This window comes from Hippopotamus amphibius, chromosome 15 (genome assembly GCF_030028045.1).
Source record: "Hippopotamus amphibius kiboko isolate mHipAmp2 chromosome 15, mHipAmp2.hap2, whole genome shotgun sequence".
NCBI classification, from domain to species: Eukaryota; Metazoa; Chordata; class Mammalia; order Artiodactyla; family Hippopotamidae; genus Hippopotamus; species Hippopotamus amphibius.
Window position 1 is genome coordinate 11,733,862 of NC_080200.1, and position 16,377 is coordinate 11,750,238.

Sequence of the window (16,377 nt, forward strand, 5' to 3'; positions counted from 1 at the left end):
CTTCACTCATTGTACCCCAAGACCCTCATTAACTTTCTACATATCTAGATTCCCCCAATTCCTTCCCCTTCCAACTCGTGGGGGACTCTCCGCCTCTCCCATGGACTTCAGGACCCCTACTCAATTTTTGCATAATGGGTCCTCCAGCTGCTCCCGTGTACTTTTGATTGCTCTCCCTCCTCACTTTTCCTGGGTTCAGTTCCTCCCGTGAAAATTCCAGTCCCTTAACTCTTCTGTACCCTGGACCCCCACTTAATTTCTGAGTCGGGCATCTCCTTACCACTCCCCCACATACCTTGCTTAACCCTCCTGTCTCTCCTTTGCGGGGTCTCTCGGTGTATTCTCAGCCCTCCAGCCCCTCTGTCAGACTCCAGATCCCTCAGGCCTTTCCTTGTGCACCTCGGGACCACCCCCACCCCCCAACACACACACGCACACACACGCGCGCGCGCACACACACACACACACACACTTGTTCTGTAACAGTTCTTCGTATCCCTCATCGCGTATTCCAGGGGAATCATCTCGGACCGCCTCAGCACCCCCTTTCTCGCTCACCCCAGGGTCCTCTGAACCCCTCCCCCTGCAGCAGCGCCGAGCCACCCAGCCCGTGGCCGCTGTTTACAAGGACACGCGCTTCCTGACAATGACGCGAGCCGCCTCCTCCCCTTCCCCACGCTCCAGGGGGGGCGCGGGGGCCCGGCTAGGGCAACCGCCAATAGGAGCGCACTTCCGCAGCTGACAATCGCCGTATAAAGGCGTGTGGCTCCGGCTGAGCGACTGGGACCTTGAGCGCGGCCAGGCCAGCATCGGAGCCAGCGGGGAGCGGGGAGCAAGGGGGAAGCGACACCAAGAAAGCGAACACGCCAGAGAAGGGCAGAGGGGCTCGAGAAGCCGCACAGAGCTTCCGCGCACAGCCGCCGGCTGGCCTCCCCCGGCCCGTGCCAGCCTCCGGGAACGCGCGTCCAGACACCCGGTCCAGCCGCCGCCGCGGACTGCGCGCCGCTCGCTGCAGCGAGGCCCCGGGCGGCCCTGTAGGGACCCCCTCAGACCGCCCGGGCCGCCCGGATGTGCACTAAAATGGAACAGCCCTTCTACCACGACGACTCATACGCAGCAGCGGGATACGGCCGGACCCCGGGCGGCCTCTCTCTACACGACTACAAACTCCTGAAACCCAGCCTGGCACTCAACCTGGCCGACCCCTACCGAAATCTCAAAGCACCCGGAGCGCGGGGTCCCGGCCCAGAGGGCAGCGGTGGCGGCAGCTACTTTTCCAGCCAGGGCTCGGACACAGGCGCGTCGCTCAAGCTTGCCTCATCGGAGCTGGAGCGCCTGATCGTCCCCAACAGCAACGGCGTGATCACGACGACGCCCACGCCCCCGGGACAGTACTTTTACCCCCGCGGGGGTGGCAGCGGTGGAGGTGCAGGGGGCGCAGGGGGAGGCGTCACCGAGGAGCAGGAAGGCTTCGCCGACGGCTTTGTAAAAGCCCTGGACGACCTGCACAAGATGAACCACGTGACGCCCCCCAACGTGTCCCTGGGTGCCAGCGGAGGGCCCCCGGCCGGGCCCGGGGGCGTCTACGCCGGCCCGGAGCCGCCTCCCGTCTACACCAACCTCAGCAGCTATTCTCCTGCCTCTGCGTCCTCCGGAGGAGCCGGGGCCGCCGTCGGGACTGGGAGCTCGTACCCGACGGCCACCATTAGCTACCTCCCACACGCGCCACCCTTCGCCGGCGGCCACCCGGCGCAGCTGGGCCTGGGCCGCGGCGCCTCCACCTTCAAGGAGGAACCGCAGACCGTGCCTGAGGCGCGCAGTCGCGACGCCACGCCGCCGGTGTCCCCCATCAACATGGAAGACCAGGAGCGCATCAAAGTAGAGCGCAAGCGGCTGCGGAACCGGCTGGCGGCCACCAAGTGCCGGAAGCGGAAGCTGGAGCGCATCGCGCGCCTGGAGGACAAGGTGAAGACACTCAAGGCCGAGAACGCGGGGCTGTCCAACACTGCCGGCCTCCTCCGGGAGCAGGTGGCCCAGCTCAAACAGAAGGTCATGACCCACGTCAGCAACGGCTGCCAGCTGCTGCTTGGGGTCAAGGGACACGCCTTCTGAGCGCCCCCCTATACCCCGTACGGACATTTCCCCAAACTGGACGGCTGGGCGCACGCCTCCCATGGGGCGAGGGGGCAGGCGGTGGGCACCGGCCCAGAGGCCTGGGGACGCCACAAACCACACTGGACTCCTGCCCGCCCGCTCTGCGCCCAGTCCTTCCACTTCGAGGTTTACAAGCCCCCTTTCCACGTTGTTTTGTATTTTTTTTTTCTGCTGGACTCAATTCATATTGAATATAATATATTTGTGTATTTAACAGGGAGGGGAGGAGGGGGCGATTGCGGCGGAGCTGGTCCTCCCGCCCGGTACTCAAGCCCTTGGGGATACTGGGGAGGGGACCCCCGCCCCCTGCCCTCCCCCCTCTGCACCGTACTGTGAAGAAGAAACACGCAGTCGGTCTCTAAAGAATTTATTTTAAGATGTTTTTGTGTGTGTGTGTGTGTATATTGTTCTTTTTATTGACTATTTAAGTAAAAAAAAAAAGTTCTTTATTAATTTCTGTTGTCTTTTTTTCCAAACCTGGCGGGCGGAGGGAGGAGAGTACTGGGCTGCCCCCACCCCACTGCTGTTAGTGGCTTGCTCCTGTAACTGTCAACCTCGCCAGCTCTGTTCAGGCACCTTGCGTCCCCAGCCCCGGTGTCCAACCCTCCTCGCGTCCCCTGATCTCCCGTGTTGGAAGGTCCAGGGCAGGGACGCGGTCCAGCCGCCCCCCAGCACCAGGGGACAGGATGCCTGGGGCGAAACGCGCAGTGCGCAGGCGCGGCCCCGCCCAGCCGCGCGCGCCGGGGCTTTCCCCGCTGACGCTGCGGAAGCGCTGTCCAAACATGGGCTGATTCTGCCCAGTGACGCGACGGCGGTCTCCGGGCAGATTCCGGGAATCCCCTCCCCCGCTCTGCCGGGCAGGGCCACGGCGCCGGGAAGGGGGCCGGGATTTTCCCAGGCTGGCGGCTACTGAGGCCCGGAAAGCCCCAGGCCTGGGTCCAGAGCGTCCGAGGTGGGCGGGCCGCGCTCCAGAGCCCCGGGAGCCACCCTGGAGTCTCCCCCACCGCGCCCACGCCCGCTCCGTCTGACCTGACCCAGGCGGGGGGATGCAGTTGCCTGCGCGTCGTTACCGCCGCGATCCCCTCCCCACCCCCGCCAGGAAGGGCGGTGCCCGCCTGCCAGTTTCCCCTCTCGGGTGCCAGGTCGGGAGTGGGGCGACTGCCAGGTCTGGTCCTGCCGGGGCGGCTGCTCGGGCCGCCGGGCGCCGCCGCCGCCCTCGCATGGGGCTGCCTTCCTCGCAACTGGGACGGGTGGGAGGGCGGGTGGTGGGCCCAGATGGGGATCTGGCTGGCTTCGGAGCTGGAAGCACCCAAAGCAGCAGAGAAAAACACAGACCGAGAAACCAGGCTACAGGGGCGAGGTGGGGTAGAATAGACGCTTCATTAATTCATTTATAAAATACTGAACGACCCTGCTCTGCAGTCACAGACTGCACCAGGGCAGGCAGACAATAAACAAGCAAACGTGATTCGGAGATGGTGGTAAGTGCTAGGAAGGGGAAAAAAAACTGGTCAAAGTGGTAGTAATGGGGCTGGGGAGGGGCGTCGCTTTGGAGAATGGATTGGGAACTTTAATGAGATGATTTTTTCAGCAGATTTGAAGCTGAGCCCTGAGAAAATCCTGAGTAACAGCGTTCTGGCAGAGGGAACAGCACACACAAAGTTCCTGTGGCCAGAACAAGATCAGCCTGTTAAAGAACAGCAAGAAGCCAGTGTGCTGCAATGGAGTAAACCAGGCAGGAGGGGAGATGAGGTCAGGGAAGACCACGCAGGACCTTGGGGAGGAGTGTAGATAAAATTCCAAGGCTGAGAGGAGTGACCTTGGAGGGCATTAGGCTGGATAGCAATATTAATAATGGGTCTATGGATTAAATGAGCATGTCATTACTGTCCTGTGGAAGGAAATGGGGGCTCAGAGTGGCAAAGCCACTTGCCTGAACATGCACAGCATCAAATGGCGCTCCTTCGAACACTGCCTTGCCCATAACACCTGCCTTCCAGCCTAACCCTCACCCTTCCACTTCAGGGGTGAGGCAGTCCTTCCAAGCTGGGGTGATGCAAAACTTGCAGCAGGGACTGTGCGTGTACCTCAAGCTCCCACTGTTGGTTCTACTCTCAGGATTGGGTCCCCACCTTCTTCTTCCAGACCCAGGGACCTGGTCCTAATAACCATTAACAGAGCCCTGACCTTCACGTACATATCTCTTTTAACTCGTTTGGTGATATGGGTTGGTTGTCTTTATTCCCCTTTTGCTTTTGAAGAGACCCACGGAAGATCACAGCTCTTAAGTGGCATTTGAACCCAGGCTGGCCGCTGTTAGGGTGTGGGCGCTGCCCTGCATGGCCAGGTTTCAGATTGTAAGGCAGCATTGGACTTGCTCCCTGCAAGGTGCAGGCAGTGCCAACTCCCTTCCACCGCCCCCACCCGCCTTCAGGCCAAGGAGAAAGAGGGAGGGGAGTAGGCAGTGAGCATGAGGCAAGGCTGTCACCTAGTGGTGGATATCGGTAACTACAATGCCAGTTTCCCAGGCCACTGCCTGGCAGCAGGGAAGCGGGGAAGGGGGGAGGGGGGAAGGTACCACACCAACACAAACCACACCAAAACAAACTTACATCTGTCCCTAATACTTTATTAGTCACCTCTAGGCCTGTTCCCAGCTATGTGGGCTCCAAGGAGGGGGTCACCATTCACCAGCTATCAGCTGGGGGCTTCAGAAGACCTTGGCCCAGCCCTCTGGGGTCATGGACTATAGAGTCTGAAGAGGCTTTTCGTGGGTCAGTACGGGGGTGGGGGGTGGGGCACCCAGGTAGGAGCACAGATGGGGGCCAAGAGCCAAGCGTGCCACCCATATGCCAGCCTAGCCGTGTTTGGAGAAATATTCCTTGCTGTCATCCACATTGGGCTTGATTGTGTCACCGCCTGGGGTCCAGCCAGCAGGACAGACTGTGGAAAAACAGGGATGCACACGTGAGGCCAGAGTGCCATATTCAAGGTAGAGAAGTAGTGAAGGGACAAAAAGAGGCAAAGCAAGAGCATGAGCTGCAGGAGAAAAAGCCTGGAGCCATGTGGTCCAGGCCTAAGACCATGCGACGTGATGAGAGAAGCCTTCCAAGCCGAGCTGCAGGATTTTTCTGGCTTACGGTTTATTTTATTTTATTTATTTTTTTGGCCATGCCATGCCGCATGTGGGAACTTAGTTCCCCAACCAGGGACTGAATCTGTGTCCCCCTACAGTGGAAGCTCAGAGTCCCAAATCAAGAGATCACCAGCAGGGGAAAAAAAAAAAAAAGATCACCAGGGAAGTCCCCGTTACATTTTATTTTTTTTTGGCTGCATCGTGTGGTTTGTGGGATCTTAGTTCCCCGATCAGGGATCGAATTCGGGCCCACAGCAGTAAAAGTGCAGCGTCCTAACCACTGGACAGCCAGGGAATTCCCTGGCTGACACTTTAATTTCTTTCTGGCTCCTTTAATTGCATCTTTCTCTCTTAGCCCCAGCCCTGTTGGATTTCCAGAGCCTGTGGTCAGGCTGTGGCCTTCACATGAGAAGGCTAACATTCAAGCCTACCTTGGTACAGGCCTTCTCAAATACCTTCCATACATCTCTATAGAAGCTCCCTACCCTTATATTGGGATATCTCCCCCACCAGACTAGAAACTTCCTGCAGACAAGGCCCTGAGGTGAATCTTCTTTGGGACCCTCACATCCACCCCACACAAGCGATAGAGCAGGCGGTGAATGTATGTGTGCGTGACAGCGGGGCTGCATATATACCCATGTGTGAGCATGTATGAACGTGTGTCTGCTCACCTTCACCGTGCTCATCTGTGTACTGGAAGGCCTGGACCAGCCTCAGAGCCTCATCCACGGAGCGCCCCACAGGCAAATCATTGATGGTGACCTGGCGAAGGACACCTTTGCCATCGATGATAAAGAGGCCCCTAAGATATTAGAGTTCACAGTGAGGAGCTGGAGCTCCAACTGTCAGGACCTGGGGAGGGAGCCCTGACTTTCTGTTAGCCACAGGGCTGGGGGTAGGGAGGGCTTCACCCAAGAGTGGCCCCCTCACCCTGAGGAGGGGGGCTTCCTGAGAGTCCCACAGTACCTGTAGGCGACGCCCTCATCTTCCTTCAGCACGCCATAATCAAGGCACAAGCGTTTGGTTACATCAGCCAGCAGGGGGATGTTCAGGGGGCCCAAGCCTCCCTCCTTCCGGGGGGTGTTGATCCTGGGGGTGGGGGAGACAGGACTGGGACCTCAGGATGCCTGGCACAGCAGGGTTCTCACCCTGTGGGCCTGAGTGTGATAAGGGCTGGGTGGGTGTGCTGGAGGTGAGAGATAAGGGGCTTTAGAACAACTCCCGCGGAGCCCTACCCACCCCACCCTGAAGTGGGTGCAAGGGCTGCTTCCCACAGCTGGGAAGACTAAGCAAATACTTTAGCAAAGTGGCTTCACATGTGCTGGTGGCTTCCAGCATCTTGAGGCAAAGAACCTGCCTTAAGAGTCCCTATCCTCCTCTCTCTAGCTCTGTGTCATGGGGCCCAGCCCTTAGCTCTCTTGAACTGGAGTTTCCACCTTGCTGAAATAGTTCTTGGGAGGGAGGCTGTGTTGCCCTGAGTTAAAGCATCGGCCACCTCTCTACACCACGCAACTAGTTTCCAAAGACTAATTATTGTTATCATGATTAAGGACTTGGGAATTACTATTTCCATTATTTTCTTGATGGGAAAGGGAGGCACAGAGGTTGAGCATCGGTCATGAGAACACACAGCTCAGACCCTATGCACGTGTAGGTTTAGCTGCATCCTCCCTCGTTGGTCCCCACTCATACCAAGCCAGGTGGGTGAACTGAGAGTCGACAGAGACGCCCAACACGCTGCAGCCCAGCTTGTGGAACTCCTCAGCACGCTCACTGAAAGCGATGATCTCCGTGGGGCACACAAAGGTAAAGTCCAGGGGGTAGAAAAAGAGGACCACGTATTTCCCTGGGGAAGGGGGTGGGAAAAGACAAGGAGTTAGGGCTCAGTCACTCTAATGCCTGTGCCCCGCCCCACCAGGGCCCCCTCACCTTTGTAGTCTGAAAGCTTCACCTCCTTGAAGGCGCCATCCACCACGGCGGTGGCCTGGAATTCCGGGGCGGGCTTTCCGACTTGCGCGTTGCCAGAGGTCATGACTGAAAGCTGAGACCCCCGCCCTGTCAGTGCGCCCTGGACGACCCTTTGTCCTCACTTCCCAAGGTCACGCTGCGTACCGGGCCCAGTTACTGAGTCAGAGCGGCGGAGACAGCAGCACTGTCTCGCACCCTCTCCGGGACCTGGTCGGCACGGCCTTGAGACTTTGGGAGATCCGCCCCCACGGACAGCTAGAGCTGCCGGGCCGCTGCCGCCCAGCCCCCAGTTAGCGTGTCGGCCTAAGCGCAGTCGCGCAAGCCCACCGCCCCAGGAGGAGATGCCGCGAGCTGGGGGCGGGGAGCCTGGGGATGCGGCCTGTACTCCAGGGCTCTGGCCTTGGTTTTCCCCGCAAGGACAAAGGCAGCCGCTACGGCGGGCGGAAAATAAAGGCGGCCTGCGCTGAGGTCTGGATAGGGCCTGAGATGCTCCACGGGGGCTCCCCGCAGCCCGATGCACTCCAAGTGTCCATACCTGCGTGAACAAGGGCGGGACGCACGGACTGACTGATGCACGCACTCGCTTTCGCAGCGCCCAATGCGCACGGGGCTGCGGAGCTTTTTATACTCGGGCCGACCCATGACGCATAGGGCGGAGGGGTGGGCGGATGGGCGGACTAGCGGAGCGGTCGGGTCCACTGCAAGCGCAGGGGAGGAGAAACGGAGCCGGCCTCGACCATGCGCCCGCGGGCGGCGGGGGGAGACGCTCAGCCACCGGCCGCGACCACTGCGCCCGCCCGCGAGGGTGATGCGCGGGGCTCCTCTCTGGAGCGCGAGGGGGTCGGTTGGAGTCCGGCATGGCCCGGAGCCAGGCGGCAGTACTGCTGCCGCCTCTGATGCTCCTGCTTCTGGCGACCCCTGCCCAGGTCTCCCCCGACTACCAATACTTCGGCGAGCAGGGCGAAGGGGACACCTGGGAGCAGCTGCAGCTGCAGCATCGGGAGAAAGGTAACTGCAGGCCATGGATGTGACAGTGCTCAGAAAGGTGGCTCATTGCCCCCATTTCTCCATCGGGCTGCAAATAGACCCTCCTCCAGGGAATTCACATCTCTGCCCAGCTGCGAACTAGCGGCGCCCCTTGAGCTGGTTACTTTTCTCTGAGGCTCAGTTTTCTCATCTATAAATTGAGATAGAGACTGTCTTTAAGCAGTTTACACGGGGAGAAGGGACGTGAACAGGCAATAAATACCGAGGCAGACGTATCCATAAACTCAGATAAGTGCTGGGAAAGGGGGAGATAGAGAAGGCAGGGTGCAGGTAAACTTCTGAAGTCAGGGAAGGCCCAGCTGAAGATAGGTAACCAATGCAGCTGGAAGACAAGCAAAGGCCCCAAATGCGAAGATTTAGGGGGAAGAGTGCGCCAAGGAGTCGGAACAGCAAAAGACCTGAGAGAGGAATGGAAAAGAGGCCAGTGTGACTGGCAGAGGCTTGGTGAGGGCATGAGGTGTCAGAACTTTGTGAGCCACAGATTTGGGCTAAGACCTGTCAGCTAAGGCTGTAGAAAAGAGTCAGTAAAAGAACAGTTGTAAAGGGCATCTGATAAATGTAGCTGCTTTAAAAGTGATCATAATAATTGTTTTTGTATTACTGCTAGCACCTCACCAGGGGCTTTCAAGTACCTTCATTATGCCAATTATGTCATTTAACTCACCACCTGGCAACCCTGCTGGTCACGTGACACTGTGCCTGTTGGACAGGCTCATGATAACCCCCCTGGAGAGTGCAGTCACCTTCAGATGGTGGACACCAAGGGTGTTGTACCACACTCCCAACTGGACAGGCAGGCACAGGTGGGAAGTGTCATTTTGCAGTCCCTCTGGGCCACTCACCAGATGTGTGAGCTTGGAAGGGTGGCCTGCTCTCTAGGTCTCAGTTTCCCCACCTGGGACTAATGGGGAAATTAGAGATAATCTATAGCAGGGTACCTGGCACAGAGGCACAGCTGAGCAAACATGAACTGTTGTTATTGTTAGTGTCTTTATTCTCCTCCCTCCCTAGAGGGGGGAATAGGTTCCCCCCCTACCTGGCGCTCCATCCCCAGGCTTGGAAGACTCTGTCCTTGGCCCGTGGGGAAAGTGGCGCTGTTTCTGCGACCTGGGCAAGCAGGAGCGCAGCCGCGAGGTTGTGGGCACAGCGCCTGGCCCGGTGTTCATGGACCGCGAGAATCTGGTGCAGGTGCGGCCCTGCCGGCCACGGGATTGCTCATCCTGCGAGCCGAAAGACTGCGACTGGAGGCCCTAAGCCCGGGTGAGCAGCGGGCGCAGAGGAGGCGGGTCTGGGGCGGGCTGGTAAGGCCCGGGGCCGCAAGTCCCCAGGGTGGGAGGGGAGACAGGAAGTGCTGTGGGGGGAGGGTACGAGGCGGGCATCGGGAAGGGAACACTGGGGCACTAAATCTGGGGCTTGAGTGCAGTGTGGGAAGGGAGAGCCGAGTCAGGAGATGTGAGCCCTGCCGATATTCGAGGAGAAAGGAAGAAAGGTGGTGGGGGCGGGGAGGGGAAAACGGAGATGCAGGAACTGGGACCCTGGTGGGGAACAGAAACCCACAGGCTGAGGGTGTGAGCCCTGAAAGAGACCTGTCGTTGGAGTGGCGGACAAATCTGGGAGGCTTGCTCCTTGCGAAGACGTGGGAGAAAGAGGAAGAAGGGCGGTGGAGGTGGCGGGAGCTTGAACCCTGAGGTGGGGGGCGGGTAGGAGCCTGCGTGGTGGGTGGCGACTCGGAGCCGGAGTCTGTAGAGGTCTGGGATCTTGGTTCGGAGGGGAGGAGAGACTAAGCCCGGATGAGAGGGTAGGAAGCAGGCGAGAGACGGAGGGTGGCGCTCCCTGTGAGCTACGGAGAGAGGGAGTTGGGGGGCCCCAAGTTCAAAGGTTTGAGCCCAGCAGGAGCCAGGATACCTAGTCCAGGGGGCGTAAACTGTGTGGAGTGCTAGGGACTTCTAGTACAGAGGGCCTGAAATCAGGTGGGGGACGGGAACTCAGTGATGCGGACACCGTATTCTGGGAGTCTAGTGGTATTTGATCTTCTAGGTTCTGACCCGGTCGAGTCCTTCAAGGCCCCAGTAAATTTAACTTTTATTTCCCGCTGCTCCCACTAGCTCCGGCGGGCGGAGCTCCAGCGACACCCGGGCGGAGCTTGGAAAGTGACCCCGCCCACCCCGTTCCCCAAACGCGGAGCTCTGCGGTCAGCCTCGGAAACTACAATTCCCAGGAAGCCGCACGGCAGCGACGCCAGCGTGGGCTGCGCAAGCGTCAACGGCGGCGGAAGCGTTGGGGGCGTGTCCTGCGCGCCGATTGGTCGAGAGCTAGCGCTGCTGCGGGGCCCGCGGAAAACGCGCGCGGAGACCTTTCCTTGCAGGATTCGTTCCTGCGGCTGGTGGCGGCGGCAGAGGCGGGATGGATCTCAGCGAGCTGGAGAGAGACAGTACAGGCCGCTGTCGCCTGAACTCGCCTGTGCCTTCTGTGTGCCGCAGGGAGCCCTGCGTCCTGGGCGTCGATGAAGCGGGCCGGGGCCCAGTGCTGGGTGCGCCCCCAGGGCCGGGTTGGGGAGGGGCGCAATAAGGGGGGATGCAGGTTGCACTGGAACGGGAGCCGGGATTGCACCGGACTCGGGGAGGGGCGGAGGGGTGATAGTGGTGATGGCGATGGTATTGTTGATGGCACCGAAAATAAGCGGTGATGGTGGAATAGATATGGCGGCTTTCCCGGGCTCACAGTTTGGACCCCCACTTCCCCAGGCCCCATGGTCTATGCCATCTGCTATTGCCCGCTGTCCCGCCTGGCAGATCTGGAGGCCCTGAAAGTGGCAGGTGAGCCCTGGGGTACATCTAAGGAGGGGGTTCCTGGGCATGTGCGGGGGCGGGTGCAAGCTGGAGGGGCAGAGCAGAACTGGGGGAACCAGCCGCTCCCCTTCTCTCCCAACCCTCCTCCCAGACTCAAAGACCCTGTCGGAGAGCGAGCGGGACAGGCTCTTTGCGAAAATGGAGGAGGACGGGGACTTTGTGGGCTGGGCACTGGACGTGCTGTCTCCAAACCTCATCTCTACCAGCATGCTTGGGCGGTGAGGGGTCCCCGGGGGATGGCAGGGCAGGGTGGGGGGGCAGCCAGCATGGGCTGGAAGGGATGGGTGGCAGGAACGAGGTTGACTGGGTTCTGTCCATCACCACAGGGTCAAATACAACCTGAACTCCTTGTCTCATGATACCGCCACTGGGCTGGTGCAGTATGCGTTGGACCAGGGTGTGAAAGTGGCCCAGGTGAGCAAACTTGGATTGCCCTGATTTGATCACCTCAGGGTAAAATGGGAGCATAGAAATGCAGTGGACGATTCTGCATCACACATATCTGGAGTATCTCAGGAATGTGTGTTACTGCTGTTGAGTCCTACTGTGTTTCTTACCCTAAATGTGTGCCCTACTGAGGACAATAGTGGAGCCCCCAGCCTCACCTCCATCTAATCTGTCTCCATATCCTAAAGGCTCGGTGTCTAGAACAAGTCCCACATCTGTTCCTCCTGCCCACAGTCTCTATCCTAGCCCCTGGCACCCTCCCCTCCTGGATGCCTGCCCCATCCTCCTCCAGCCCCCTTCCCCTACAATGTGCTCCCCACACAGCAGACAGTCATTTACATTTTTGGAATGTGAATCTCGACATTTAATTTTCTGATCACAGTGGAAATTACATCAGGAAAATTCACAGGCAAGTGGAGAATGAGATTAAATCACCAGAGAGAAATATAAGTTGGCATTGCATTAAGTGCTCTGAGGCAAAGAACAGACTGTTTTGAGAGAAGCGCAAGGGCAAGTACGCTTGAGATAGGGAATGTAACAAGGGAAGCCTTGCCGAGGAGGTGTCTGAGGTCCAGGACTGGAATGTAGAGCTGATGATGCAGTACTGAGGCAGAGAGACAAGCAGTTCATGGCCAAGTCAGGGGAGACAGATGGGCAGCTGGTAAGCAAATGGTAAAGGTGATTTTATGTATCTATCTATCTATCTATTTATGTATTTATTTGGCTGCATCAGGTCTTAGTTGCATCACGTGGGATCTTTCATTGCAGCGTGTGGGCTCTTTGTTGAGGTGCGCAGGCTTTTCTAGTTGCCGTTGAGGTGCGTGGGCTTTTCTCTAGTTGCAGCGGCACGTGGGTTCCAGAGCATGTGGGCTCTGTAGTTGCCGTTTGCAGGCTCTCTTGCAGCGCGCAGGCTCAGTAGTTGCGGTGCAGCACGCTTAGTTGCCCTGCGGCATGTGGGATCTTAGTGCTCTGACCAGGGATCCATCCAACGTCCCCTACATTGCAAGATGGATTCTTAACTATTGGACCACCAGGGAGGTCCCTAAAGGTGATTTTTGAGAATACTAAATGCTGTGGAGGTCATTTTTTCTGTTAACTTTTCTGACCTCATTTCTGTTCTAGGCATGTGGTCTCTGTACTGCTGTCCAGCGTACTTTACATGGTCCCACCTCAGGGCCTTTGCACTGGCTATTCCCTCTGCCTAGAACACTCTTTCCCAGATCTCTCCATGGCTCATTACCTCATCTCCTTCAGGCCTTTATTCAGATGTCATCACCTCAGAGTGACCATTCCTGAATACCCCAAATTGTTTAAGATTATAACCTCTTCTGGGTATTCCTTATGCTTTTTATTATTTATCCTGTTTCTTAGCTGTAGCCCTTGCCAGGATGCCCACTCTGGTATGTTCACTGCTATGTCCTGACACCTAGAGCAGCCCATGGCATGCAGTAGGTGCTCAATAAATGTAGGCTGGATATAGTGTGATCAGGGAAAGCCTTTTGGGGAGGTGATATTTGAGCTGAGACCCCTGAGAGGAAGATGCAGCCTGGGCACGAGCTGAGAGAAGAGTATTCCAGGCAGCAGGAACAGCAAGTGCAAAGGCTGTGCAGCTGGATCATCTGCACAGTTGTTTTTCCAGATGTCTGTTGAATAAATACATTTCTGTCACCACGGCAGGTGTTTGTGGACACTGTGGGGCTCCCGGAGACATATCAGAAGCGGCTGCAGCAGTGCTTTCCTGATATTGAGGTGACAGTCAAGGCCAAGGCTGATGCCCTCTACCCCGTGGTCAGTGCTGCCAGTATCTGTGCCAAGGTTAGACCCCCTACTGGCCATGGCCAGCTCCAGCTTCCCTCTGGGCAGGAAGCAGGTATGGCTGCTTCATGGGGAGGGAGATCCCAAGTGCCTGTCTTGCCCACAGGTGGCCCGAGACCAGGCCGTAAAGAACTGGAAGTTTGTGGAGAAACTGCAGGACCCGGACACTGATTATGGCTCAGGCTACCCCAATGGTGAGCAGACGGCAGCGACAGTAAACTAACAAGGCAGGCTTGGCACACTTCTGAGGTTTTCTAAGTTGTTCTACTCACCCTGCCCTGCAGCAGAAGAGGCGGAGGCCCAGACAGGGGGCCACCTGCTTGTGGCCAACACGTGGCAGAGCTGGATTCCAGCTGGCAGGCTGTCTCTTCCCTTCTCCCTCCCTCTCTGCTGCCTCTCTGGAGCCCCAGTGAAGGACTGAGACTCATGGTGGGCATCTGTCCATTTGTTAAGGGGGAAGGGCAGAGTGAGGGGTACTGGCTGCTCCCCAGTGCTGTCCAGTGGCCCCAGCTTAAATCCGTTGTTTTCTCTTCATTAGGAGGCTCAGTCTCCCTATCTGTAAAGTGGAAATGATCGTGCCCCTCACCTCCAACTCTCCCAAAGACACACGAGGGCAGAGGTGAAGATTTACTGGCTGGGTTCAAGGAACCCTTTAGTAGTTGTCTGTGATTGGAACTTAGGTGAGGCCAAAGGGAGGAAACCGGGTCCAGGCCAAAGACAGTCTGGGCAGTATTCAGTGCTTACTGAGCACCTGGTATGTGCCCTGTAGGGCCAAGCCCTGGGATTTAGCCATGAGCAAGACAAACAAAGACCTCCCTGTTGCCCACCAAGTTCGTGGTTACATGGGAGAGATGGGTGTTGACTTAACAGTCCACAAATGCTGGTTCAGTGCTTGTTGTCCTTGGAGAGATAAGGGAGATGTCTCAGGGGCAGTCTCGGTAAACTGCACCTTAAGTAACTGTTGGCCAGGCAAAGAGTTGGGGGGAACTGCTTGTGCAAAGGTCCTGAGGCGGGAAAATGTCTTAGACAGTGGGCGGTGCTTCAGGTATTCCAGAGGAGGCCTGAAATGAGGTGGTAGGGCCTCAGATGCTAAGCTGAGAATCTGGGGCATTGTGGCAGGGCTCAGGGCTGTCACATCGTCCACCCTACCTGTCCCCCAGATCCCAAGACAAAAGCGTGGTTGAGGAAGCACGTGGACCCTGTGTTCGGCTTCCCCCAGTTTGTCCGGTTCAGTTGGCGCACAGCCCAGAGCATCCTGGAGACGGAGGCAGAAGATGTTACGTGGTAGGTGTCCTGAAGGTGCTGTGAGGAAGGAGGGTGAGGGGCCAGGGCTCAGCCCTGCGTGAGAGGGCTGATACCCCAGAAGTCAGTGTCGCCACCTCTCTCCCACAGGGAGGACTCGCAGTCAGGGGATCAGGAGGGACTCAGGAGGATCAAGTCATACTTCAGCGAAAGCCCCCGAACCCGCCCCCGCCTCCCCCATCGGTACTTCCAGGAGCGGGGCCTGGAGTCAGCCACCATCCTGTAGGAGCCAGCCCGAACTCCCTTTACCTGTCCACCCCCCCCCCCCCCCCCACCTCCAGTTGGTGATTAAAATTCTTCAAGGGAAGCTCAGTGTGGAGGTTCTGCTTTAGGGTGGAGGTGTGTTCTTCCCGAACCTAGACCCAGCTGCTGATTCTAGACCCTAAATAGCATAGGCATTGATTGATTTGATTTGGCTTTTTTAAGTGCATAGGATATTTTTATGATGCAGAATTAGGAAGGAGTACACTGAGAAGCTTCCCTCCCCTCCTACCCCCAGCACCCTGGTGGGATTACTAGGGTGTCTCAGTCCTTTGTGGGCGGCTGTAACAAAATACCACAGGCTGGGCAGCTCGTAAACAATACATATTTATTTTTCACAGTTCTGGAGGCTGGAAATCCAAGATCAGGGTACCAGCACGGTTGGCTTTGGGAGAGGGCCCCCTTCCAGATCACAGACTGCCATGTCGCTGTGTCCTCACCTGGTGGAAAGGGTGAGGAATCTCTGTGGGGTCTCTTTTATAAGGGCACTAATCCCGCTCATAAGAGAGCTCCTCCCGCGTGACCTAATCACCTCCCAAAGGCCCCACTTCCTAACACCATCTTCTTTGGGGGGTTAGGATTTCAACATATGAATTTTGGGGGGACACAAACATTGAGACCATATCAGGTGCCTTCTAGGTCCTTCTGGAGATATCCTGGCGTGTTACAAACATATATACAGATACATCTTAACTGAAGTGGTTTTTTTTTTTTACACAAATGGAAACAAGAGTATACCTCAGATAGGGCTCATAGCTCTTTATACACATGTATCTTGGAGATAATTCCAAATAGGTGTCTAAAAACCTTTCTTGTTCCCATTACAGCTGCAGATTTCTCTGTGGTGTGACTGTCCTATAGTTTATTTAACACCTCTTAATAGACCTTGAGTTGTACCCCAGCTTGCTGTTAAAACTTGTACATCAGGGAGTGACAGGTTTGCCCTCATTTCTCACACTGTTTTGTCTGTAGAAAAATTCCTGGGGGTAGGTTTCCTGGGTTAGAGGTCTGTGTGGTTTGTAATTTAGAGAGAGATTTCCAAATTCCCTTCTGTGGAGGCTTGTACTCAATGGCACTCTCATGAGCAACAAGTGAACACTTGTTTCCCTCACAGCCTTGCCTGCACTCCATGAGAAGTTTGGAAGGCAGGTGGCCCAACAACATTAAAGACATTTTTTAATCCATCTTCTATTTTGCCACTTTTGGTGTCTTTACCTCTCATGGTCCCAAGATGGCTGCAACAGCTCAAGACATCACATCCCAACCTCCAAAGGTCTCATTTCCAAGCAGCCACCCTGTCCCTTCCTCCCTTCCTGAAACTAGGACATATCTGTGCCTGAAGCAGTCTGTGGCAAGAGGAATGGAATATCTGGGTAAAGTGTCAAAAATTGGTAC

At 57.0% G+C, this 16,377-nt stretch overlaps 4 protein-coding genes across 5 annotated transcripts; 3 read left to right on the forward strand and 1 right to left on the reverse strand.

The window, feature by feature from the left end:
- Nucleotides 1-769: 769 nt before the first annotated feature.
- JUNB (JunB proto-oncogene, AP-1 transcription factor subunit) lies at nucleotides 770-2,607 on the forward strand. Its single transcript, XM_057710333.1, has one exon. It carries the CDS (start codon nucleotides 1,069-1,071, stop codon nucleotides 2,110-2,112), a length of 1,044 nt encoding a protein of 347 aa, XP_057566316.1. The 5' UTR covers nucleotides 770-1,068; the 3' UTR covers nucleotides 2,113-2,607.
- Nucleotides 2,608-4,762: 2,155 nt separating this feature from the next.
- PRDX2 (peroxiredoxin 2) lies at nucleotides 4,763-7,894 on the reverse strand. The gene is made up of 6 exons (XM_057709862.1): nucleotides 7,797-7,894; nucleotides 7,223-7,334; nucleotides 6,986-7,139; nucleotides 6,260-6,382; nucleotides 5,965-6,095; nucleotides 4,763-5,097 (listed from the first exon to the last, which is right to left on the reverse strand). Exons 2-6 carry the CDS (start codon nucleotides 7,323-7,325, stop codon nucleotides 5,012-5,014), a joined length of 597 nt encoding a protein of 198 aa, XP_057565845.1. The 5' UTR covers nucleotides 7,326-7,334; nucleotides 7,797-7,894; the 3' UTR covers nucleotides 4,763-5,011.
- Nucleotides 7,692-10,525, forward strand: THSD8 (thrombospondin type 1 domain containing 8). Of its 2 annotated transcripts, XM_057709863.1 has the most exons (3): nucleotides 7,692-8,269; nucleotides 9,363-9,568; nucleotides 10,414-10,525. In XM_057709863.1, the coding sequence occupies exons 1-2, from the start codon at nucleotides 8,119-8,121 to the stop codon at nucleotides 9,560-9,562; spliced, it is 351 nt and encodes a 116-aa protein (XP_057565846.1). In that variant the 5' UTR covers nucleotides 7,692-8,118; the 3' UTR covers nucleotides 9,563-9,568; nucleotides 10,414-10,525. The 2 variants fall into 2 exon arrangements, 1 of the variants encoding a protein (XP_057565846.1); XR_009049250.1 differs by lacking the exon at nucleotides 10,414-10,525 and having other exon boundaries at nucleotides 8,131-8,269; nucleotides 9,295-9,496.
- A 178-nt stretch (nucleotides 10,526-10,703) lies between these two features.
- RNASEH2A (ribonuclease H2 subunit A) lies at nucleotides 10,704-15,029 on the forward strand. The gene is made up of 8 exons (XM_057709860.1): nucleotides 10,704-10,838; nucleotides 11,053-11,124; nucleotides 11,249-11,375; nucleotides 11,484-11,571; nucleotides 13,282-13,419; nucleotides 13,526-13,613; nucleotides 14,580-14,703; nucleotides 14,812-15,029. The coding sequence occupies exons 1-8, from the start codon at nucleotides 10,712-10,714 to the stop codon at nucleotides 14,945-14,947; spliced, it is 900 nt and encodes a 299-aa protein (XP_057565843.1). The 5' UTR covers nucleotides 10,704-10,711; the 3' UTR covers nucleotides 14,948-15,029.
- Nucleotides 15,030-16,377: the final 1,348 nt, after the last annotated feature.